Here is a 24,859-nt window from a genome sequence, read left to right as displayed (position 1 = left end):
CAGAAATTGGGGGGGGGGGGTCGCTGGGGGTGTCCTTTGTGCGGGCTCTCTGCCTCTTGCTCCTGCCTGTGAGGCTCAGATAGAAAGGGGACCTTTTTTAAAAAACCACAAGACCCAGAACCCTCTCACCCCTCTGGTGGATTCTGGGAACTGAAGTCCACAGGAATGAGATTTTTCTCTGGCCTGGATTTGTCAGCAAACGGTCAGAGAGAAACCAAACCCAGATTCCCAGTCCTTCTGAAGGCTGGCCACGGGCTTGAAACTCTGGCCGGTGGCCCATTCGCTCCCTGACTCCCTACTGTTGGATTTCAGCAGGAGTTAAACCGCAGAAGCCTCTGGGCTGCAAGGTTGGAAGACCAGCCATTGTAAGATTGAATCCATGCAACGGAGGGAGCTCCCGTCGCTTGTCCCAGCTCCTGCCAACCTAGCTGTTCGAAAGCATGTAAATGCGAGTAGATAAATAGGTGCCACCTCGGTGGGAAGGTAAAACGGCGTTCCCTAGTCGTGCTGGCCATGTGACCACAGAAACTGTCTATGGACAAAACACTGGCTCTACCGCTTGGAGACGGGGATGAGCACTGTGCCCTAGAGTCGGACGCGACTGGACTCAATGTCAAGGGGAACCTTTACCTTTAAGGTATTTAAGGAGCGGCTTTACCTGTCTGTCTCTCTGTCTGTTTGTTGGAGTTGGTTTATTTCACATATTTTTATGTATCCTTTCTCCTTTAAAAGGAGCCAAAGCAGCTTACACCATTAGAAGTCCATATCAAAATTCAAAAACCGTGAGTTGCCAAATACTAAAAAGGATCCTTTACCTGACACGCAGACACGGTACCTGCTGATATTTTCTCCCTCCCTGTTTCTCCTCGAGGACTGAAGGTGGAGAAGCCATGCCATCCATCCATCCATCCATCCATCCATCCATCCATCCATCCATCCACAGACTGGGGTCCCCAGATGTTCTTGGAGTGCGCTTCCCAGAAGCCTTCCCCTCTTGCAGGGCTGGCCAGGATTTCTGGGCGTTGCAGTTCCCAGAAGATCTTGGGGGGGGGGGTATGATTCAAGGTGGGAGCTCCAGCCCGGCCCTACCTCGCAGGGCTGTCGTTGGGGGGCTGCGGGGAGGCAGGCGAGCGAGCGAGCGAGGCGCGCGCGCGCCCTCTTGCGCTCACGGACATCCAAGGTACCCAGCGGATGATTCAGCGCGGGCGCGTAAGCCCCGCTGGCTTGGCGGCGGCGGCGGCGGCGTCCCTTTGCTTCCCCCCCCCCCCCAGATATCCGAGGCCCGGCGAGGGTGGCCTCTCGGTGCCTTCCCGGCCGGCTTGGAGAGCTCAGCGGGTCTTCTCGGTGGAGCGCTAAAGGGAGAGCGCAGCGCCCTGGCCGGATGGAGACGAGGCCAGGCGGTGCCGGAGGAGGAGCAGGAGCAGGTGAGCCTCCCGGGAGGAGGAGGAGGAGGAAGGCAAGAAGGAAGGAAGGAGCCATATGGGGAACAGCTGGGCTCCGGGGCTGGGGGTGCGCGCGTTCCCACGGGGGTCCCCATCGGAGTCACCAAGACGCGTCCGATGCGCTCCTGGAAGGCAAACCCAGCGGGCTTGTCTTAAGGCTGACCCCACGGGGGTGGGGTGGGGGGTGCGTGTGGGTCTGTGGGTCTGGCTTGTAAAGATGCCACCCCCGGGGCTACTGGCCTTCGCCCCATGCCCTCGGCACCCCCATGGCTTTTTAAAAAGGGGAGCCCCTCCGCGTCCTTTTGCGCGCAGGCAGGGTGGGAACGGAGAAGCGCCTTTGCTGGAGACTTTAAACACCCGCGGGGTTTACTCCCGGGAAAAGGTTGTGTGGCCCTGCAAGTCTCCCAGGCTGTAGTGGGGGTTGGGGGGGAAGAAAGGTAAAATAAAATGAAAGATGTCAAATCAAACCGCTGATCCTCGCAAAGCAGGATCTCACCAAAGTCTCTTGGAACCGGTTTTCTCAAGCCTGGGTGTAGAGAGCTAAGAATGCTAAGGGTCGCAGGTAAGGTCAGCAGTATGGCAGCTAAAAAAGAAAAAAAACCTCTGGGATTAAAAAAAAAGGATGTCTTTTCTTTTACGGAGACTGGAGGGTCCCATCATCCTCTTTGGAAAAGCCCTGGGGTGGCAGGCAGCTGGGAGAACCCAGATTTTTTTTCCAAGCCTGCCTAAAGATGTAAAATTTCTGAACATTTCCATTTTTTTCCCCATGGGGGAAAAAACAACAGGGGAGAAATATGTTTTTTCTCAAGAAAAAAAATGGAAATCTTTGGAAATTTTACATCTCTAAGGAACTCTAGAGTTCTTATCATAAGAACCTATAAAATCAAAACACTTTTAGGTGTTTTTCCCCCCCTCTGGGAAAAAAAAATGGATGTTTTCCAGAAATTTGACATCACTAAAAGGAGACCTCAGAGGTTTACTCATAGAGACAGAGAGGAATAAACGCAAAAGCCATTTCTTTCCATTTTGAACAATTGATTATTGATGTTGTATATTGATGTTATGTTTAAATTGTTTTATTTTAAGTGTTGCTAGCCGCCCAGAGTGGTCAATTGGCCAGATGGGTGGGATATAAATATAATAAATAAAATAAATAAAAGCCACCAGAGTCTGTGCGCTCCTGCTCCTGAGTGCAGGCCGTCATGCTAAAAAAAAAAAATCCATGTATTTGTTCACCTTTGTAGCCAGCCTTTCCTCTTAGGGATCTCAAGGCATCGTCTGTGGCTCCTGCTTGGTCCCTTTGCGACAACAGCATTGCTGCCAAAATCTTGCGTGCCACCAAAAGGGTTGTTATCACACGCTGTCAAGCCGGAATGGACCCAACAAGGGCTTTCAAGCTGCAAAAATCAGCAGGCAAGATTTTTCCGCGCCACAAAATTCACAGAGAAGGCCACCTGACCCACACAACAAGGTGGCGAGGTTTCTTGAGATGGTGGCTTGGATCAGGGCTTCGCCATACTTAAAGCAGACCCACAGAAAGAGTGGGGCTGAAATCAACAGTGATTGGAGTTTCATTAATTTGTGGTGGGTTTCCTCCAATTATAACTTGAGTCTGGATCTCACCTTGTATAGTACATCAGTCTCTTCTAGTACAGTGGTGCCTCACTAGACAGTTAACCCGCATGACAGTTTTTTCGCTAGACATTGACTTTTTGCGATGACTCTAGCGATTCGCAAAACAGCGATTCCTATGGGGGAATTTCGCTGGACAATGTTCGGTCCCTGCTTCACTAACTGATTTTCGCTAGACAATGATTTTGACAGCTCCCTCTGCGCTCGCAAAACGGGTGTTTTTGGGACCTAAGCTTCGCAAGACAGCGATTTAAACAGCTGATCGGCAGTTCACAAAGCGGCTTTCCTATGGCCGATCTTCGCTAGACAATGACACTTCTTCCCCATTGGAACGCATTAAACAGGTTTCATTGCATTCCAATGGGGAAATGCTTTTTGCTAGACAATGATTTCGCTAAAGAGCGATTTCAGTGGAATAGATTATCATCGTCTAGCGAGGCACCACTGTAATGTCAAGTGTTCTATTGGCATTAAAATGAAATATTTGTTGAACAAAATCTCTCTCTGTGTGTGTGTGTGTGTGTGTGTGTGTGTGTGTGTGTGTGTGTGAGTGAGTGAGTGAGTGAGTGAGTGAGCGAATAGTGAAGCAGTGGCAAGCATTAGTAAAAGCCTTTCTAAAGGTGGAAATTTTCCATGCCCTTTGAGCCGACCAGTTTCTGCATCTCCCTTAACCTTAACTGCCCAATTCTAAATGCTGTTCAGACTAAATTAAGGTGAATGAATTCCTCTTGGAATATTATTTTATGTCTTTTCTGTGGTAGTATCAGCTACTCTGTATATATGCACGGGTGTCTAAATAAATGCACTGGTTTCTCCACTGTGGATTGCTTTCTGGCCACGCCGCCGTTTTTATTCCCCTTGTCAACGATTCAGGGCTTATCTCTGTTTTGTTTGCTTTTTCCTCCCACCCCTCTGTTGCAAAACTGTTTTTGTGACCCTTCGCTGCCTGCTTTGAGCTCGAGCAGGCCAAAGGCAGGAAATATATATATTTTTTGAATTGCAACTGGGCTATTGCTTCGTTGTAAGTTGAACAGCATCTGTCCCTTGTCGGGTCTTAATGGCTCTCGGAAACAGCTGACTCTGTGCATTTATAAGGTTACGTAAAAAGAGGTTTGCTTTTCTGTTTGCGACCGCTGTCGTCTAAGAACCGTGAAGACCTGGGGTGTGTACACTAAAGGAAATCTAGGAATTTGCACTAGGGATTATTTGGTTTCGAAAATACATTTTTGGACAGATACCAAGGGCAAAGTCTTGGCAAGGGAACGGCGTGAATAGAATAGACACGCCTGGACAGGAGAGTCCAGAACCGGGGTCAAGAGGCAAAGCAGTGTTCCCGCAAACAGAAGAAATCCAGGAAACGAAGGTGGCGTGGAGGATCCAAAGTGAAAAAGCAATCCAGAGTCCAGCCAGTCCAGAAAGCAAACTGGGAGAGTCCGAGAGGCATCTTCATACCAGTTCCAGAATTGTCCACAGATGCCTGAGATGTAGAAGTGAATGGAAAAACCATCCCATGATGTTTTCCAGGTACATGCATCACGGCTAGACGGAAATGTAAAAGAGCCCACAGCCTCTGACAAGTTTTAGGGGGCCAGAAGGGAGCTGAGAACATCTGGGTTGCAAATTTATGTTATGATCTCGGAACACAGTCGCAGAAAAGAAATCCGCAGTACAGTAAAATACATGAAAAGGACGAACATATAGATCCTTGGAGTAAGTTAAGTTTGTTGATCAAAATCTAGTGAACTACAATAGGATTCTGAGCACGCCATCTATTCCTTGAGCAGGAATGAGGCACATAATTACCGTAATTGTTACAACAGACATGAAGTGCATCTGGGTAGGGAATTGTGAATTTCGTTGTATGGGTATACTGTGTATATACTTACAATGACAATAAATTATATTATTATTATTACTTATTAATACTTATCCAATGGAAGGGGGACATATATTACTGTCATTCAACTATTGATTTATTTTTTTCAAATATTTCTAACCCACCTTTCTCCTTTAAAAGGACTCAAGGAGTCTTAAAAAGACAATATTGAAAGCTAAAAAGGATGTGCATAGAAAGGCGGCTGACCTCGTTAAAAGACAATATCGAAAGCTGAAAGCTATGCACTCGAACTGCATACAAAGATGTAGAAAGCGTAGGAAAAATTCTATCAAGCGCTCAAAACTCTGGATAGAAGGTACGAAGAAGGAAGACGTACATTTCCTAAGGAGAGGGATCGGATGGCGCGATTCTCGTTGAGCGAACATGGAAAAATGCGAAAGAAGACGAGCCAGTGTCCTCAGGCGCTTCCTCTCCCTTGCGCTTGCACCTGTATTTTTCTCTCCCTGCAAGGCAGGTTTGGCCCTTCTGCTACTTTAGTGTGTGTGTGTTTTTTAATTTAAATGTTTTTGGTTTTCCTTCCAGGTGGAGCTGTCATTTGACAACGAGGGAACAACAGGATCCTCTCTGTCCTGCTTAGGGAGATCCGTTTTCCGATGGCTCCACCAGGGCTTCCCAAAGATTCGTAAGTACCTCAGCCTCCCTCGGTGGTGGTGGTGGACTTGGAAACAAGGGTGGAAAGGGTCCAACGTGGCAACATGGAGCCGTATCGCGGGTTTTTTCCCCCTTTGGAAGGATCTTTCGCGAGAAGGATCCTGGAATTGTTATAGACCCCCAGCTGAATAGGAGCCAGACGTGCGACGTGGCTGCAAAATAGGCCAATACCATTTTAGCCTCGATGAATGGCAGTATGGTCACCGAATCCTGCGAGGTACTAGTTCTGGAAGGATCTTTTCCTGGATCATCTCAGAGTGCAGGACTCATCCTAATGGACTCAAGTGACAGGAAGCCAGATTTCAGCTGAATGTCAGGAAAAACCTCCTAACTGTTAGAGCAGTACGACAATGGAATCAATGACCTCGGGAGTTGTGAGCTCTAAAGGATTTTGAGAGAAAATTGGATAACCGTCTGTCATACCTGCTTTGATTTGGATTGACTGAGCGGGGATTTGTACTCAGTGGCCTTAGAGGCCCCTTCCAAATTCCTTATTCTGTTCATCAGCACAATCCCATGAATGCCAAGGATCAATTTTGGATATTGAGACTAATATGTGGGAATACCTCTGAGCGTATGCAAAGTGCTTTCTGTCGATCCCCTGAATCATTTTTCCACAAACATTTGGAGTTTCTCAGTGTGGCCTCTGAGGAGATGATGGGCTGTTTGTTTTTCTCACCATGGGTGATGCTGACTGGGGCTTATGGGAGTTGTAGTCCAACACGTTTTAGAGGGATGCTCACCCCTGGTATAAAGGATCCTAGAAGTAAATTAGACGTATTCCTTCCATATTGAATTCGTCTTCTCTGGATTGGGTGTCTTGTATTTTGGCCTATTTTACTGCCTCCAACTATTCTTGGGTTTTTGGGGTTTTTTAAACATTTATTTATTTATTTATTTATTTATTTATTTATTTATTTATTTATTTATTTATTTATTTATTTATTCATTCATTCATTCATTCATTCATTCATTCATTCATTTATTTATTTATTTATTTATTTATTTATTTATTTATTTATTTATTTATTTATTATCCCGCCTATCTAATCAATTAAGATTACTCTAGGCGGCTGACAACAATAAAACGACAACAATATAGTTAAAACAATTTTACAAAGGAAAAGTTGCAGCAAGATGGGACATGAAAAGTGAGAGACATTGATTTCTTAAAGAATTATTTCTTGGAAAAATTCCGCTTCCGGGCTTGGAAGCTCGTCTGATCTTGCCACACAAAAGAACTCTGTGTAACTCCAAAGCTGGCCTGCTTCCCCCCCCCCCCGGGCACAAATAGGGGCAATTATATAAAACCTTCCAGCGTCCTCAAGCCATTGCTTTTACGAGAGGGAGTTGTATGGGCTTGTTTGACGGTTTTCTCCCTTTCGTGAAATTGGTGGAACTGATTTGGCTGCGGCTGAATTGCTAAATTTACGGTGTTAGAAGTAGAGAGGTTAATTTTCCACCTTTTCTGGACAGGTATATGGCTTATCTACTGCACCCCTCTGCTGCAGGTGGCCTCTCCCCACTCCTTGCAAACAGAGGCGTTATTTGTATTTCCTTGTAACTGGTTTTTCAAGTCCAGACATGAGCCGATGAGAGGTGGAAACACCTCTCTCTTTCCTCCAGTCTCTTTTTTCTCCTTTTCCATCCCCTCCATCTCTGCACAGGAGTTAGGAGAGCTACTAAAGGGGGGGGGGGGGGAACGGATGTGTAGCAGTTTTAAAATATACAGTCTATGTAGGTAAGTCTTTAGTCTGTTAGGTGTATTCTGCTTTTTCCTACAGTTTCAGGGTGACTCCTGAAGATAAATACACTGTTGGTGTGTCGGACTCAGACTTGGAAGATCCATGTTCCGGATTTTGGTTTAAAAAAGGGAGGATATTGGTAGAAATTTGGCCATTCCTTCAATGAGTTTGCAGAGTATCAGGAGGGAAAAAAACAACACATAGACATGGACCGATCAGCCCAGTCTCACCAAACACTCTCCCTGGTTTGCATACAAAACCAGCACATGGTATGGTGAAAAATCACTCTAGAAGCATTTAAAGCAGAAGAAGATATCTTTACTTACAGTTACCATTTTTAGTTACAGTCAGAAGGAAAAAAGAGGGGAAATGACATCTCCATCATCTAGGAGCCCCTGTATGCTTGCTGTTTGGAGGATGGTCAAAGGAAGAAGAGGGGGCCTGCCTCAAATTCCAGAGGTGGGAAAAGACCTTTACCAATCAAGACAATCACATTAGGCTATAAAGCCCTCGTTTTCCACTGATGTCCAGGTGGAAAGGGGGTGGAAGAAAGCAACACACACCACTCTGAACTTGTTGTAGGAAAGGTGTGGCTTACCTGTTACTGCTGCATGCTGAGCTATGCGCTTGGGCACCCAGTGAATGAGAGGAGGGCAGAAAACGTGTGCAGAATCTCCCATACATGCAAAGTTTGTTGCAGCACGATTTTGCCAATTGTCTTTTTCCTTCCTTCCTTCCTTCCTTCCTTCCTTCCTTCCTTCCTTCCTTCCTTCCTTCCTTCCTTCCTTCCTTCCTTCCTTCCTTCCTTCCTTCCTTCCTTCCTTCCTTCCTTCCTTATGTCTGGAATATGCCTTCTGCCCAATTTAGGAAACCCCTACTCTGGGTGGTAGACACATTGAAATTAAATTAATCCCGTTATTTGCTTTTGACTTCTTCTCTTTTTTCCAGGTTCCATTGCGTAGGAATCATCTTCTTCCTCCTTGGCCTGGGAACTCTTCTCCCCTGGAATTTCTTCATCACAGCCATTCCGGTGGGTCTTTTGCTGTCTTCTGACCCCCCCATCCTTTTTCTTTGCGGGCAGGGGGAAAGAGAAGGAAATATATTTTGGGTCAAGCCAGGATAGCCCACCTCTCTCTTTCCCCCTTTTTGCTTCTCGACCTCCTTTCCCGTCTTCATTTCATCCCCCGCCTCCACTTTCCAATCCTCTCCTTAACTAATAACAATTGCAGAATATTTTGCAAAGTTCTAGATGCGGCACCATCCACAACAAACTGAGGGTGTGGGGAAAATAGGCCTTGATCTGCAGTGAATTCACACATGGACACACACACACACACACACACACACACACACACACACACACACACACACACACACCAGGACTCTGGTTCTCCTGTCCCTGGAACACTGATTTTTGAATGGGCAAGGGGGTTGCCGGGCTTTCCTCACTCAGAGCACCCCCCCCATCAAGCCAGCGGGTCTCCCGTCGGTTCCACCTTATTCCCCATTTTGGCTCTTTGAGGATCTAGTGTCGCCCCTTTTCTGGGTCGTGAAAGTTCCTGATCCATCCATCCATCCATCCATCCATCCATCCATCCATCCATCCATCCATCCATCCATCCATCCATCCATCCATCCATCCATCCATCCATCCATCCATCTCTCTCTCTTTCCATCCGTCCGTCCATCCGTCTATCCATCTGTCTATCTATCCATCTGTCTATCCATCTGTCTATCTGTCTATCTGTCTATCTGTCTATCTGTCTATCTATCTATCTATCTATCTATCTATCTATCTATCTATCTATCTATCTATCTATCTATCTATCTATCTATCTATCTATCTATCTATCTATCTATCTATCTATCTATCTATCTGTCTGTCTATCTGTCTATCTGTCTATCTGTCTATCTGTCTATCTGTCTATCTGTCTATCTGCCTGCCTGCCTGCCTGCCTGCCTGCCTGCCTGCCTGCCTGCCTGCCTGCCTGCCTGCCTGCCTGCCTGCCTGCCTGCCTGCCTGCCTGCCTGCCTGTCTCTCTCTCTCTCTCTCTCTCTCTCTCTCTCTCTCTCTCTCTCTCTATCTATCTATCTATCTATCTATCTATCTATCTATCTATCTATCTATCTATCTATCTATCTATCTATCTATCTATCTATCTATCTATCTATCTATCTATCTATCTATCTATCTATCTATCTATCTATCTAATAGTTCTGGTAGTACAATAAAGCAGGAGCTAACAGGAATATATATTTGCCTGTACGTTTAGACACGGGTGGGCCCTGCTTGAGTCTCTTTCTTGGGCAGTGTTACACCCAGTTCAACAAAACCCCTCTTGGCAGTATTTTCAGTCACGGCTGGTGGCGGGGAACTGCTCGGCTGGCGAGGAGACGAGGAACGGGACGTCACCGGGATTCGAACCCGCGTCTTGCTGCAACGACGCCTTCAACTTCAGCAACTGGCTGGCCCTCCTGTCCCAGCTGCCGCTGCTGCTGTTCACCTTGCTCAACTCACTCCTCTACCAGTGGTGAGAGGCTCGTTCCTCCCCCCCATCCTTCCCCCCCCCCCAGATCCGGGACAGACACTTTTCAAGGTTTTCTCTGTGAAGAGCCGTTGTGACCTTCCCGTTTAATGGCTTCTGCGCAAGACAATCGTGGTACTCCTTTTGTTGTGCTTGTTGGTACAACAACCCTATAAGGCAAGGCTGTTTCCATCGTACGTTGGGGAAACCAAGCCCTGGTATGCAGAGGAACATCTCCGCTCATTGCACCAGTGGAACTCATTGCCACAACAGCTTTATTGAGCCCGGTAGAGGATGACCCTACTGAAGGTTACTAGTATGATAGATATATACTACCACCAGAGCCAGGGCCATTCTGGAGAATGTCATGGCCATCATATCCTGCTTGGGGGCTCTCCAGCTGGGGGCAACTGACCGATCGCTATAGGAAGAGAAGGCTGGAGATGTCCCAGTTTAATTGAATTTCTTTTATTGTATAATTCTTAGTTTCATAATTCCTCTAGCCTCGCCTGCGAGGGGAGGCCCAAACCACTTATAGTCCCCCAAAACAACAGCACAGGAGCAGGCAATGGGTCTCCTTCTCTGTTTCCCCCTGGAACTTGAAAGCCTCGTTATCGCCTCCCCCTGAGCAGGTCCCTCATCCCTCGTTGGGGCTCAGGCAGATGATGCTCTTCTGCTTGCTCGGAAAGAGGTCCTGCACCTTGCATCTCCTTGTGTTCCCCCTTCGGCTTGGCCCGCTTAGTCTTGCTTAAAACCGAGCCCTCTTTGCTGAGCCTCCCCAGCCCAGCTATCTCTATCAGGCAGTTCAGCCCTTAAACATTCAATGTCTTCTTTTCCACGCTCGCAAAGCATTCCAGAGGCACTGCGAATCCTGGGCAGCCTCGGTGGGATCCTGCTTCTCTTTGTGCTGACGGCCGTCCTGGTCAGGGTGGAAATGTCCCCCCACGCTTTTTTCTCCGTCACGATGGCAAGCGTCTGGTTCATCAACTGTGAGTCTGTATAATCTCAGGGACCTCTTTTCCCTCCCCTCTTCCAGCCCCCTTCCCCGTGGCCATCGTGGTTTCAGGTATTGCTACAGAGACCCAGTTTCAAATTCCTTTTTTGGCTGGAAGAGCCTCTAAGCCTCTCACTGTCCCTTTCGCCTTGCCTACCCTGCAGGCTTGTTGTGAGAATAAGTAGCGAGGGGAAAGTTCAAATGAGGTATGGCACCTGGACCTTCTTCCATGCAATAATACATGATGATAATCATCTACCCTGTAGATAAGACCTAACCTGAAAATAAGCCCTAGTAGGACTTTTCAGGATGCTCGTCATATACGCTGTACCCCCAAAATAAGCCCTAGTTAATCGAAATCCCACCCTCCACGCTTGTGCAGCAACCAGAAGAAGAGGACAGGACTTTATTTAAATAAACAACGTAGATTGTACATGAAAAAATAAAACACCACTTGAAAATAATGTCTTTGAATAGATTGTTCTATATGGGGAAAAAACATCCCCTGAAAATAAGCCCTAATGCATTTTGGGGAGCAAAAATCTATATAACACCCTGTCTTATTTTCAGGGAAACAAGGTAACAATAGTCGTCGATACTATTGATGGCATATAATTAATTATGGATTAAAATTATATTAGTATAGCGGTGCCTCGCTTAACGACATTAATTCGTTCCAGTGAAATCACTGTAGAGCGAAAACGTCGTAAAGCGAAATTAAAAACCCCATTGAAACGCATTGAAAACCATTCAATGTGTTCCAAAGGGCTAAAAACTCACCATCCAGCGAAGATCCGCCATACGGCGGCCATTTTTGGTGCCTGTATAATGAGGAATCCATCCCTAAGCACAGCGGGGAGCCATTTTAAGCACCCGGCGGCCATTTTGAAAACCCGACGATCAGCTGTTTTGATCATCGTTAAGCGAAGAATTGGTTTCCAAAGCAGGGAACCGATCATCGGGAATTGAAAAAAACCCTGTTTAAAACATCGTTTTGCGATTGCAATTGCGATGGCAAAAACATCGTCTTTAAGCGGATTCATTGTAATGCGGGGTAATCGTTAAGCGGGGCACGACTGTAACTTTAGATTGTCCCCCACGATCAAAGCGCGAAAGATCGGCCCTTTGGCTTTCCAGACACTCACGTTTTAACCTTGGCCCAAACTTTTTGGACCCTAGCTTCGGTCCATGTCCTCGGTCCCTGAACTCAGACCCGCGCGTTGATCAGTTGTTAAAGGAGAGGAGGCCTCTGAGCATGTTAGGAGTGTGTCTCCTTTCCCGCTGAGGAGCAGGATCTAGCCCGCGAAGCCTCTAGTTCAGAGATGCTGGGGATCCAGGGGAAGACCTTGGCCAAAATTCAGGGTGGTTTGCGGGGGAGAGCTTCGATCCTGCCACGGCTCCGTGTGTCCGTGGGAGGTGGGCGGGAATGAGAGATCCACGGGATTATTCTAATCTCCTCTGCCTTTTCCAACAGCCTTCTGTGCTGTCCTCCAAGGTAGCCTTTTTGGCCAACTGGGAGCCTTCCCGCAGCGCTACAGCACTCTCTTCCTGAGCGGCCAAGGCATGGCAGGGACCTTCGCCGCGCTCGCCATGTTGCTCTCCATGGCCAGTGAGTATTATTGGGACCTTGAGCGGGGGATTTCGAACCCAAGCCCTGCGAGGTACAGCTGGCAGGTGGTTTTTAAACTCTAGAGAAGAACTCCAAGGATCCAGAACAGGAGTGGGCCTTTGTATTTATTGAAAATATATATATATTTTTTTGCTCTGCTTTCCTCCTTTAAAAAAAAAGCGTTTAAAGGACAATATATGAAGTGGAACACAATGAATATCCGACGTTGGCTTTCATCATCGAGAGACTATATTTAAAGCCAAGGACAAGGAGTATAAAATGGCAGCTTACATCATTAAAAGATGACGTTAAAGCTAAAAATAATTAAGTATACAAATATTAAAAAGGAGCACATCCTCTTTCTCCTGGAAACCTTCAGAAATAGGATTCGGAGGTGAATAAATTGCAAGAATCTAGACGTTGTTGGAATTTCGGCGTTCCTCATCTCATGCCAGTTAAGTCTGGCTGATGTAGTCCAGCCGTATCTCGGAAGGTCTCATCCGCGCCTTCCTAATGAAAAACTGATTTTAGGAACAAAACTAGACGAAACTGGACGTCGATTTCTTTTTTCTTCCAGTCTGATCAAGAGAGGGTCACCCCAAATAATTTCCCCTGGATTTATCCACCTCCGGTCTAGAGTGGCTGTTCTATTAAGAAAGAAAGCACTTTTTGAGGCTTCGTAAATTAGGAAAATAAGCGAAAAATGAGGGGGCATGACAAGAGTGCCGTAAAACCCTGCATGAAGCGGGGAAACAGACGGAGGGGAATATTTCCCCATGCGTTTCAGGACGGTAGAACGCAGCTTCGTCATCCTCCAAGACTGAACGTGGAGAGGTTTAGCAGGGGCTGGTAGAATTAAAGCCGCCTCTTCCCACAGTGAATGGTGGGCCTGTGGAACTCTCGTCCACAAGATGTAGGAAAGAACAACGACTTGGTTGGCTTTAGAAGAGGGTTTGAGGAGTTCGCAAAGTCATCTGGGTGACTTTCCCCCTACAGTCGAGAGCAAGGAAAGGAGAACAGGCGGATCTGCATCATCCCCCATCTTGTTTCATTTCTCCTTCCAGGTGGTGCGGATGCTCAGATCTCTGCTTTGAGCTACTTTGTCACTCCATGCGTTGGGACCCTCATCTCCATCATCTGCTACCTCTGGCTTCCCCACAGGGTAAGTGCGATGCCTCGTGGCTCCCCCCGTCCCACCCACCCCCCAAACTCCTCCAAAGTTAAGCAGGCTTCTGGGTGGGGTCTGAGTTCCAGAGAGGAAAGGCAAGGGGGGGGGTCCCCTCGTGGAACGGAGAGGTCGGGGCGGGGACCGAAACGTCCAGCCCTGGCCCATCTCATGAGGCGGAAGGAGGTTCCCGGTCTCAGGTGATCCCATGTGAGGTGTGTGACAAAACTCCCTCCTACAAGGAGGGTGCCCCCCTCTTCAGAGCAAACCCCCCCCACCTCCAGCAGTGGGGTTTTTGACGGGGGGTTGGCCGTGATGATGAATATCACGGGAATCCCTTTCTACCTAGCTTTGTGGTTCTTAAAAAATTGGGTCATTGATGGACAACAGCACCTTGATTTACGAACGTCTCGGTGAACATAATTTTTGGGGTACGAATGGAAATCTGTTAAAAACAATGTCACGGTTTATGGGTTTTTTTTTTCCAGATTTTATTGGGTTTGCAAAGAAATTCTCCCCAGGATGCCTGGCCATAGCGCCCCCCCACCTCCGTTCCTATGGCAATCCGCGTTCCGGTTTACGAAATGTTCGCTTGACGTAACGCCACGTAGATCGCGTTAATTTCGTAAACTGAGGCACCGCTGCATTTTAACAATGTGCCCTTTTGTCAGAGGCCACAAGTTGGCAACTCAAGGGCAGTGGGCTCGGGGTAGACCCTCCAAGCCCTTGCTGTCACTCTGATTCAGCCCTGGTGTGTGTGTGTGTGTGTTTCTTTCCCAGTGCCTGGGACTTAACTCACAACTTTGAACCCACTCCTCCCTTTTTCCCATGGTGGGGAAGTTTGTTTTTAAATAGAGATTTGGAGGTGGGTATATCAGGGCTTGGTACCAGAGACTCGAACTCAGAACCTGGTACCAAACCTTTGCCAACAAGGCTGCCTCTTGCTGTATGTGTCTTGCCGGGTCAGAGGGGTCAAGGGAGGGCTGCGGGGCGGCGGCAGCTGGACCCGCAAACAAGAGTCTCCCTTTTTCCATGCAGGATTTCGCCCGTCACTATTTGAACCGAGGACCCACGGAAGAGCTGGGATTCGAACTGGAGACCAAGGCTGGCCTTCTTTCCCCAGGGAGTGGAATGGGTAAAAAGCCGCCCGGAGACCTTTGGGTAGTGTGGGCATCATATATGTTAAATAAATAAATATAAATAATAAAACCATTCCTTAAATATCTCACTTGCTCTGTTACGGTCACTCTAAATTGGTTCCGACTTGACGGCTCATAACATACAATGTGAATAAATAGCCACGGACAGTGAAAAATCACCGAATGTGGCCTCTAAAAAAAGTCAAGCAGCAACTGGGAAATAAAAATGTCAGATACCAGATCCGTTTCAATGTCATTTAGCCTCAGTGGCATTTTATTCCTTGGAGATGTGACTGAGAAGTTTTGGATGGAATTAAGGGCTTGTCAGAAGATGTAGGGGAAGGAGTTCAGAAGATGTAGGGGAACCAGCATGCTTTTAGACCTATTAAATGTTTTATTGACAGTATATAAATACAGTGGTACCTCGCAAAACGATTACCCCACAAAACACCAAATCCGCATAACGATGAGTTTTTGCGATCGCTATAGAGATCGCAAGGCTATAGCGATCGCAAAACGATGTTTCCTAAGGGGGAATTTCGCTCCACAATGATCTGGTCCGTGCTGCGCGGACCCTTTCTTCGCAAGGTGAGGATTTTTAACAGCTCGGTCCGCGCTTCCGTTGTTCACTAGACGCCGATTTTACAGCTGATCGGCGGCTAGCAAAGGGCTTTCCTATGGGCGATCTTTGCTGGACAATGACGATCCTTCCCCATTGGAATGTATTAAACGGGTTTCAATGCATTCCCATGGGGAAACGCTGCTCGCTAGACGATGTTTACGTACAACAGCGATTTCAATGGAACGAATTAACATCATCTAGCAGGGCACCACTGTACAACAGCATATAACAGATGACGTCCTGCTGATGGAGGCCATAGGGCCCTGGATTTTGTGGTGTGATGACTGGATGCTTTTCTGCTCTTTCTAGAGGACGTCACGGCAGTCGTGCCTGGTGGCCCCCGAGAGGAACCTCAGAACTTGAGTAACGGAAACGTGGTGGCCCTCGAGCGGGACGATCTGGCATGTCCTCCAGAAATGATGAATGGGAAGAGCGGGGCAGGGCTGGCCGCACCTAAGCCGTCGGTTCTAGACGTGCTCAAGAAGGTAAGCGCGGTGGCCAGCGAGCGATAGCTGAGAAGCAGAAGAAAGAAAACATTCTTTGTGGCTGTTGTGGGTTTTTTCGGGCTGTTTGGCCGTGTTCCAGAGGTTTTTCTTCCTAGCGTCTCGCCAGTCTCTGTGGGCGGCCCCTTCAGAGGACAGGAGTCAGGACTCCCACAGACTGCTCTAGAGCACAGGCAGAGTCAGAACTGTCGGACGTGTGGTCACTCTTTCTGGGATTCTGTTTCTTGGGGGAAACCTGGGGAGCGTTCCTCGGAGGTCGTGTTTTGGCACGACATCTCCTATAAACCTACCCCACTGACGCTGCCCGCTAGGGTTGATGCACCTCATCGGGCACAGATATCTGGAGGCTCACATTTGCCCTCTTAGAGGAAGGGGGGGTCAGCAGGGCTAAGGTGGAGGAATGGGGGAAGCGCGGAGGATGGATGACCCCCTCCTTTGACCTCCTTTGTGTTTCAGATCTGGCAGCTGGCCTTGTGTATCGTCGTGGTCTTCTCAGTCACTTTGTCCGTGTTCCCGGCCATCACCGCCAGCGTGGCCAGCACGTCTGAGAACGAAACGTGGGGTGAGTGAGGGAAGGCTGTGTTTTGGAAGGGGCAAGGAGGAGGAGGAGGAGGAGAGCCGGTCCTGGCTGGCGAAGAATTTGGGGTGCTCCCGGTAGATTTGGGACCTCCGAGAAAGGACCGTAGCTCTATCTATACAGCATTATCTTTGCTCGTGGAAGGTCCCGCCTTCAGTTTGAAAGAGGGTTCAGAGGATGGGAAGGGCTCCCTGCCTTTTCTGCATAATCTCCAATTGGCATAGATATATTCAGGATGTGGGTTTTGCCTGGGAGTACATTTTTTTTAATGGAGCACCATACAGGCCTGTTACCACTGATGTCTCTCTCTCCCACCCTCCTTGGTATGTTAGAGGGTTTTGATCTTTTTTAAAAAACAAAGGATCGGCACCCGCACCTGGGGCAGGGGGCTGTAAAAGTGAATTATGCACAGCAGGTATAAATTTGCATTGTAAATAAAAATAAAAATCACCAGTGGTGCTGTGACCCCCTGTGTGGTGCAAAAAGTGGTAATTCCACTGTTGAGGGGATCCATTCTGCAGAGTATATTCTCTCTCTTTCTCTCCGACAAACCTGTTGTTGTGTTTTTTGGGGGGATGACAGCCGTGCGAGTTCCAGGTGCTTCTCTCCGACTCCGCTTTTCACTTGCTTTCTCTCTCCCTGCCAGGCAAGTTCTTCACTCCGGTTTGCTGCTTCCTCCTCTTCAACGTCATGGACTGGCTGGGCCGCAGCGCTACCTCCTATTTCCTCTGGGTAAATGACAGGGGTTTTGATAGAGGATGGTGTCAGAAGCGGGATTCGATCCTGACTTGAGTTCTGCTCCGTGTTGGGAGAAGCAGCATCACCAGCATCCTAGAGGAGGAAGAGTAACGGTGTTCGTCTCTTGTGGCAAAGAAGACAAAAAAAAAAAAAAAAAAAATAGGGAGGGGAATGTTTATTGTGGCATAAAGTTTTATGGCTTTTTTCCCCATAGTGCAACCCCATTTGCCAAAAACACGGAAAATGCTCCAGGATATGGGATGAGCTGGTTTGCGTTTTTCTTTCCAAATTGGCTCAGAGTTCCCCCTGACCAATCTGTGGCCTTTTCCTCTGCCGCTGGGGGCTTCTGCTTTTTGAAACCCTCAAAACCATTTGCATCGGTTCAGAAGGTGCGATCGCTTGAACCGATGCAGAAAAGTGTGATCTTTCGGTTTCTGTCATTCCCCTCTGGGCAGAATATACCTTACCTACCCTTAAAAAAAAACAGATTGGTGCCATCGCCTTTGCGCTATGGCATCTAGAAAGGGGGCAGGGGAGAGAAGGAAACAAGAGGTGAAAATTGCCACTCTGCTGGCCTTGTTTACAGCTTGTTAAGTAGTTCTCTTGTAACCATATCTCCTGCAATGAACGATGTGAACAAGCTGCAAACAAGGCTGTTTAGCTAATTTCCTTTCCTCCCCTTGTGGCTGATTGATTTGAACAGACCTGGAGAAACCTGAATTCCCAACTTGACAAGGAGTGAATTCGCATTTCTCTCTCCGTCGGAAACGTTCTGCACACACTCCTTCCGTGTGGAGAAGCCGAATGAACCAGCAGTGGCCTTTCAACACGGGCCACAGGAGAGGGTCCCAGCGGGTCACATTAGTGGCAGAGCAGGGTGAAGGAGGCATAGGATGGGATTTATGGCCCACACAGCCCCTTCCCCAAGAAGGGAGCCTCCAAGGACCTCAGGAGAAGCTAGCAGGACAACAATACAGTGGTGCCTCGCTTAACGAGTGCACCGTATAACAAAGAATCCGTATAGCGATCCCTTTTTGGGGATCGCTATACGGAGCTGCCCCAATCGCCGCACTCACTTTGCGATGATTGGGGCGTCCAGCGGCCATTTTGGAGCCGCCGAACAGCTGATCGGCGGCTCCAAAATGGCCGCCGGACTGCGAAAACATCGCTGGAGGGGTAAGTTTTGGCGCCTATAGGAACCCATTAAACTAAGTTTAATGCATTCCAATAGGCTTTTCCTGCCCCGTACAGCGATGTTTTCACATAGCGAAGGTTAATCCGGAACGGATTAACCTCGCTATGCGGGGCAACACTGTATCTGTATTTGCTGCCCTCTGAAGCTGCTGTCTCACCTTACTTAAAAACACGGGCTGGCCCTTCGCTCAGGAAGTTTTATCTTCATGCCGCAGATTATGCAGGCACTTTCCTGAATCCTAAAAACATACTCAGTGGGTGTCCTATACCTTTTCTCTGCGTGGGCAAGGTTTTTATTCTTCATTCGGAGAAGGGTTTCCCTGTCCTTTTCAAAATCCGGGGTGAGGATCCTTTTTCTTTCTCTCTAGCCAGAGAAGCTCTTGCGGCTGATCCCTGTGGCAGTGGGCCTGCGCCTCCTCTTTATCCCCCTGCTCCTCCTGTGCAACGTGCCCCAGCGCACCTACTTGCCCACCCTCTTCCGGCAGGACGCCTGGTTCATCCTCTTCATGGCCGTTTTCTCGCTTTCCAACGGCTACTTCGTCTCCCTGACCATGTGCCTGGCACCGAAGTGAGTGGAACATCTGTCTGTCTGTCTGTCTGTCTGTCTGTCTGTCTGTCTGTCTGTCTGTCTGTCTGTCTGTCTGTCTGTCTGTCTGTCTGTCTGTCTATCCATTCATGCATTCATGCATTCATGCATTCATGCATTCATGCATTCATCCAATCATGCATGCATTCATTGATTCATTGATTCATTGATTCATCCATCCATCCATCCATCCATCCATCCATCCATCCATCCATCCATCCATCCATCCATTGACTAACCCATCCATCCATCCATCCATCCATCCATCCATCCATCCATCCATCCATCCATCCATCCATCCATCCATCCATCCATCCATCCATCCATCCATCCATCCATCCATCCATCCATCCAATTAGTGCAACAGCACTAACCTAAATGGTTTAACAACAAGTTAAAACATATATTACCTGAACAATGAACGGAAAGTTGAAAACACGCACAGGCTAAAAACCACATGTCGGCCAATGTCGGTTTTCCCAATGACATCAGGGCAGGTTGGGACCCCCTGTTCTAGAGGGACGCAGGGACTGATTCTGCCACCTTCCCCTCCCCAGGTGATTCTAGGCCAGCTGATCATGGTGGGTGGGTTCGAGACGGGGACGTCCTTCAGACACCAGTTGGGAGCAGCTCCAAAGGGCGAAATTGCCCCCCGAGGGCTGCTGGAGGGTTCAAGAGAGCGTCTGGAGTAAGATTTTTTTTGAACCAGCGGCTCGAATCCCTAGTTTGAGAAGAAACAGGGTAGTTGACATCAATTTTAATAAGTAAATCAATGAATAAAGGGGAGTTTGTCTGGTGTCCTTCAGAGCCAAAGAGTGCCGTGATGGTGGTGGTGGATTTTGTTCCTCCCCTGCTTCAGACGCAGCATCGAGATCCACCGGCTGCCTTCTCGGTTGAGAAAAATGGGTACCGTGACAGGCAGGCCCATCATCTCCTAGCGTTCTTCGCATCTTCCTGTTGCGCTGAGCGGTGAGGCTTTGAAACCGACTGTGGCATGACTGAAGCCTTTTTTCCTTCTTCTTCTCCCCCCAGACAAGTCCAACGCCATGAGAGCGAACTGGCTGGCGCCATCATGACCTTCTTCCTGGCGCTCGGCCTCTCCTGTGGCGCCGGGCTCTCCTTCGTCCTCAAGGCCTTGCTCTGAGGGAGGCCTCATCCTGCCGCTCCAGCGCACAGCATTCCCCGGAATGTCTGAACCGCTTTGAAAGTCAAGAGAGGCTGGGGTGTGTGTGTGTTCCTCACCCCCCTGCCCACGGATGCTTCGTGACCCATATCTGGGACAGCCGGGGATGGCCTAGGATGGGGGGTGGTGGAGGAAGCCAGGTGCCAGCCTAAGGCATTTTGCTGCCTGAGGCAAAAGACAAGGTCTTTCCTATCTTCGAAACCCCAATGACACAGGTGTCTGGATGGTGCCCCAATGCTGGAAAGTATGGGGCAGCACAATCTGTGTGGCACACAATTCTCTCCGCCAATGCCTTGCCACCCCCTTCCAGCATCTGCCACCCGAGACGGCCGCCTCACTGTCCTCGAAGTCCCCATCCGTAGCTTTCTCCCGGCAATGGGGAAACGTTTGGGTGCGTGACTCTTAATAGATCCGATTTCGGATTAATCCGGTCACTTTCTGCTCTCCCCAATGAGCCTGAATGTATTTTCCTGGATGACCCATGGATTTTTCAAGTCAGAAGGGTGGGAAAGGACACCCCCCACCTCCTTTCTGTCTTGGGGGAAGGTGGAAAAAAAAAGAGGATTGTCTTTTTCCTCCTCTTGGACTGCGACGCACAGATTTTGCAAGACACGCCTGATTGTAACTCTCATCTCAGACTTCAAATCTGCAAAATATTTGGCCGTACGACGCACAGGTTCTCCGCAGGATGTCCTACGGGAGGGGATGTGGAGAAGCGGGAATATTAAAGCCGTTGGTATTGCCTGAAGGGGCTTCGCGCTCTCCCACTCTGGACCTGCTTTTACTGGTGAAAAGAGCCAGATTTTCCGCTGGCTTCCTTTCCCCTGATCTTGTTTTGTTTCCTGAGCTGTTGTCTCGGACTTTCCTAAAACCACAGGGCTAGTAATTCGCCTTCCTCAAACATCCATACCAAGGTCTTTTAAAATCAGCAATTTTTCTACTGCCCAATAGATGCGCCCTTGATGAGAGCAAGGTTAAGCCCGTATGCTTGGGGGCCTCTCGTGAGGCTTAAACGCGAGGATTTTTGGAGACTGCTGTTGGCACCACTTCTCCCCCCCCCCAGCAACGGTTGCGCCTTGAATTTGGAAAGGAGACAAAAGGAAAATAGGAGATTTTTTTTCCTCCCACCAGCCCAGAAAAGGGGTCTAGCATGGGTGAGAGATGATGGTAGCGTAGAATTCGTAGAATTCAAGGAAGTATTTTCTCACAGTCTGATCTTTAGCTGGGGTCTAAAGTACATTACATCTTCAGCATAAGAAATTTAGGATCATGGAGAGGGGGACTATTTGTGGTCCTCTGGAGGTTTTGCGTTTCATCCTCTGGAAGTGTCAGCTACTATGGCCGGTGGTCAAGGATGATGGAAGTTGTACTCCAAATCATTCCAAGAGTTCGAGATTGCGCTCATTTTTGGTTAAAGGGCTAATGGCAGTCCTTAAGCTGCAGTCCAACGCACAGTGACTAGGAAGTAAATCGGATATATACAGAGATGTGTGTAGAAGCAAACCTAGCAATAAATTAACATGCCACAGGGAGCTAACGCCTGTCCTAGCGCTCGTGGTATATTTACGTACTTGTCTCCATTGCACAATTAAATGAAAAGACCATAACGTGTGAATCAGCCTTCCCCAGTTTGTTGAAACGTTGCTAAAGATTGTACTATTGCTTTCTTCTGGGGACAGTTGTGGCCTTCTTGTGGGATCAATGTAAATATCTGCAGCTGTGTTAATTTAAAACAGGTTTTGGAAAAAGGAAAAAAAAAACCAGTGCCATATGTGTTGGTAGTGAGTTACCAATAACCAACTGACAAAGGTAGATGTGAACAACAGCAGCCTCAAAAGTAGAAAGCGTTGCTTTACTAAGTCGATTTCCTGCTTCCCCTGAGGTCCTTTCCAGCTTTATGATTGTATTATTCAAATAATTTGTCCTCTGGTTGGTATCCCAGCCTGTTGCAAAGACTTGTGCCACTTCTTCGGAAACTGAGAAGTGCCTTTTGACAAGACAGGAAACATATGGTATTTTTGCACTACCCATGCTTATTTATAGCTGGCTGAATAGCTCATTGGTTTAGGGGTCTGGCTGCCAAGACAGAGGTTGGGAATTTGAATTTCCCACCAGGTTTCCTATAGAAAGAAACAGGGACCCTGTATGTCCATTCTTGGACTGCATTCTGTAACTTCCACCCCATTTTGGGGGTTTGCAAAAAATGTTCCTCCCCAATTAATGTGCAACTTCCCATAGTCACAGCAAAGAAAATCGGCAATCCTTTGCTTCTCTTGCATGGCATCCGAAATGGACTGGCCCGGGCTGTCTGCCCAATTGTAGGGCCGCCCCCCCCCCAGGTTTGAGCCCCAAAGGAAGGATAAGTAAAGGTTAAAGGTTCCCCTTGACATTGAGTCCAGTTGTGTCCGACTCTAGGGCGCGGTGCTCATCCCCGTCTCCAAGCCGTAGAGCCAGTGTTTGTCCGAAGACCGTTTCTGTGGTCACGTGGCCGGCGCGACTAGACACGGAACGCCGTGACCTTCCCACCGAGGTGGTCCCTATTTATCGACACATTTTTACATGCTTTCGAACGGCTATGTTGGCAGGAGAAGGATAAACCCAACCTCAAAAGACAGACAAACCCACCACTCCATGTCAAGGGCTCCGGATCGAACAATAAATTAACTTGTGAATGGAAAGTTAGAAAAGGATTATCAAAGGAAAATACAGTCGTTTCAATGGGATTTTGGAACCCTTCTATGGATATGTCTTTACAAAACATAAACCCCTCCACAATATTCATTATAGATTTGGAAAGAGACAGGGCACATTATATACATTAAGATGAAACCTATTGATGAGACTATATATATATATATTCTCCTGATGGTGATGGGTTACACTGCATATTGATGTAATTTATGTTTTTGCTATAAATAAAAGATATACACTTTTTAAAAGAGAGGTCCAGAGCAAGCCATCTATATACAAAATCCTGGTCATTTTCACCCACAGACTGATATAATCATATCCTTGGCCCAGAAGGATAGTTTTGAGGGGATTAGGGGGGGGGGTCTCCCCTTCCAGGGACTTCCTAGATGTCCAGAAGATCTAAGGAAAACTTTGTTAACAATGGGCTCCCACAAATTATATCCTCCGAACGTCCTGATAGGATCCCTAAGGAACCCACCGATGGTCATCATTTCTTCCGGACGCCTAAAAGGAAAACTGAATTATATGATTATCCAATCGACCACTTCAATCTTGTTGTAGACGGAAGCAATATAATCCATTTTTTAAAAAAAGGTGTACTGACCACTTTAAACAAAAAGGGTTGCTTTTAAATACTTAGTGATGTAATATTAGTATTAGACAGGATAAAAGGGCAATACTGTATAGTATTGGCTTTCTAAGCCAATGACTTTAACTTTGGTTTCCTTGTTTGCTGCACAAACAGTCTTGGCATTTTTCCTTTTGAAATCAGGTCTTGTATGTTACTCTGTCTCTATTTTAACAACAGAAAAGTCATGTTTTTATTGTTTTGTCTTTTTTTTAAAAAAAACAAACAAACATTGGTGCTTCGTGTCCAGAATTATTGCAATTGTTCTGTTAGCTTAGGCTTGCCCTTTAAATAAAGTTTTAAAGAAACAAAGAAGTTTAAGTCTCTTATTTCTATTGGATTAGCATCCCTAGAAAAAAAATACCCCAATTTTACTACAAGAAAAATTTACCCCTTCTCCTTGGCATATCACTCTTGGCTAACAACAAGATGGTCGCATATTTCCCCCCAGAACTATAGCAAGTTCAACCCAAAAATCCCAATGCATCTTAAAAATATATAATTTTTTTCCTGGAGCAGTGTTATCCATTTCCCCTCACTCTGTGTCTCTGTGAGCTTAGTGCTCGTATCTTCCAAATGCATTTTATTTATGGTTGTTTTAGGTTTTTTGGGCTGTTTGGCTGTGTTCTTAAGGTTTTTCTTCCTAACATTTTGCCCATCTCTGTGGCTGGCATCTTCAGAGGACAGGAGTCAGAACTCTGTCTGTGCTCTGGTGCAGTTTGTTTTGATAGTTGAGTATTTATAGCTGTGGGATCAGCTTTTGTCCTTTTCAGGAGATTGGGTGATTATGGTGATCAGCGTGTTTTTTGTTGTGGGTGTACATTTTATTTATTTTTATTTATTTACGCACACCTATATATTGTAAGCTACATCCTGATTCTTTGTTACGAGTTAAATTATGCATTTAATACCACTATATGAATTTGACAATAAATTTATCTTTATGATATTAGAAGAAAGTACTTAGCTGTGAATTTTCCCTCTGTCACAAACTTACTATGTGTCCCTAGTCCTGTCACTTAGTCTTCTACCATCAATCTTGCCATATAACAATATTTATTTATCTTTTTTATTTATTTAATTTATACCCCGCCTATCTGGTGACCTACCTTACAAGGGGGTTGTATGGAGTAAAATACTATATGTTTAATGCATTATCCCCTTCTCTCGTGTCCTGCAAGTCACTATATGTTAACCCACGGAGTTCAGTAAGCTGACTAAAAAAGTAAGGGAATCAATAATAAGACTGCCTTCAGCAATTAAGCAAATAGTTTTAATTGCTTCCTCCCCACAGCGTTCCCCTGAGATCACATTTCAAATCAAAGCCATAAACAAGAG

The 24,859-nt window shown here is 47.2% G+C and overlaps 1 protein-coding gene across 1 annotated transcript; it reads left to right on the top strand.

Annotated features, from left to right (window-relative positions):
* The first annotated feature begins 1,155 nt into the window (after positions 1-1,155).
* On the top strand, positions 1,156-23,836 carry SLC29A2 (solute carrier family 29 member 2). Its single transcript, XM_078382100.1, has 13 exons — positions 1,156-4,598; positions 5,494-5,593; positions 8,316-8,397; positions 9,714-9,898; positions 10,742-10,881; positions 12,361-12,495; positions 13,560-13,657; positions 14,699-14,795; positions 15,731-15,906; positions 16,381-16,486; positions 17,148-17,233; positions 18,802-19,001; positions 20,052-23,836. Exons 2-13 carry the CDS (start codon positions 5,565-5,567, stop codon positions 20,161-20,163), a joined length of 1,446 nt encoding a protein of 481 aa, XP_078238226.1. The 5' UTR covers positions 1,156-4,598; positions 5,494-5,564; the 3' UTR covers positions 20,164-23,836.
* Positions 23,837-24,859: the final 1,023 nt, after the last annotated feature.

Source organism: Pogona vitticeps, chromosome 15, assembly GCF_051106095.1.
Source record: "Pogona vitticeps strain Pit_001003342236 chromosome 15, PviZW2.1, whole genome shotgun sequence".
Taxonomy (NCBI): Eukaryota; Metazoa; Chordata; class Lepidosauria; order Squamata; family Agamidae; genus Pogona; species Pogona vitticeps.
This window is presented reverse-complemented; position numbering and strand designations above follow the sequence as displayed.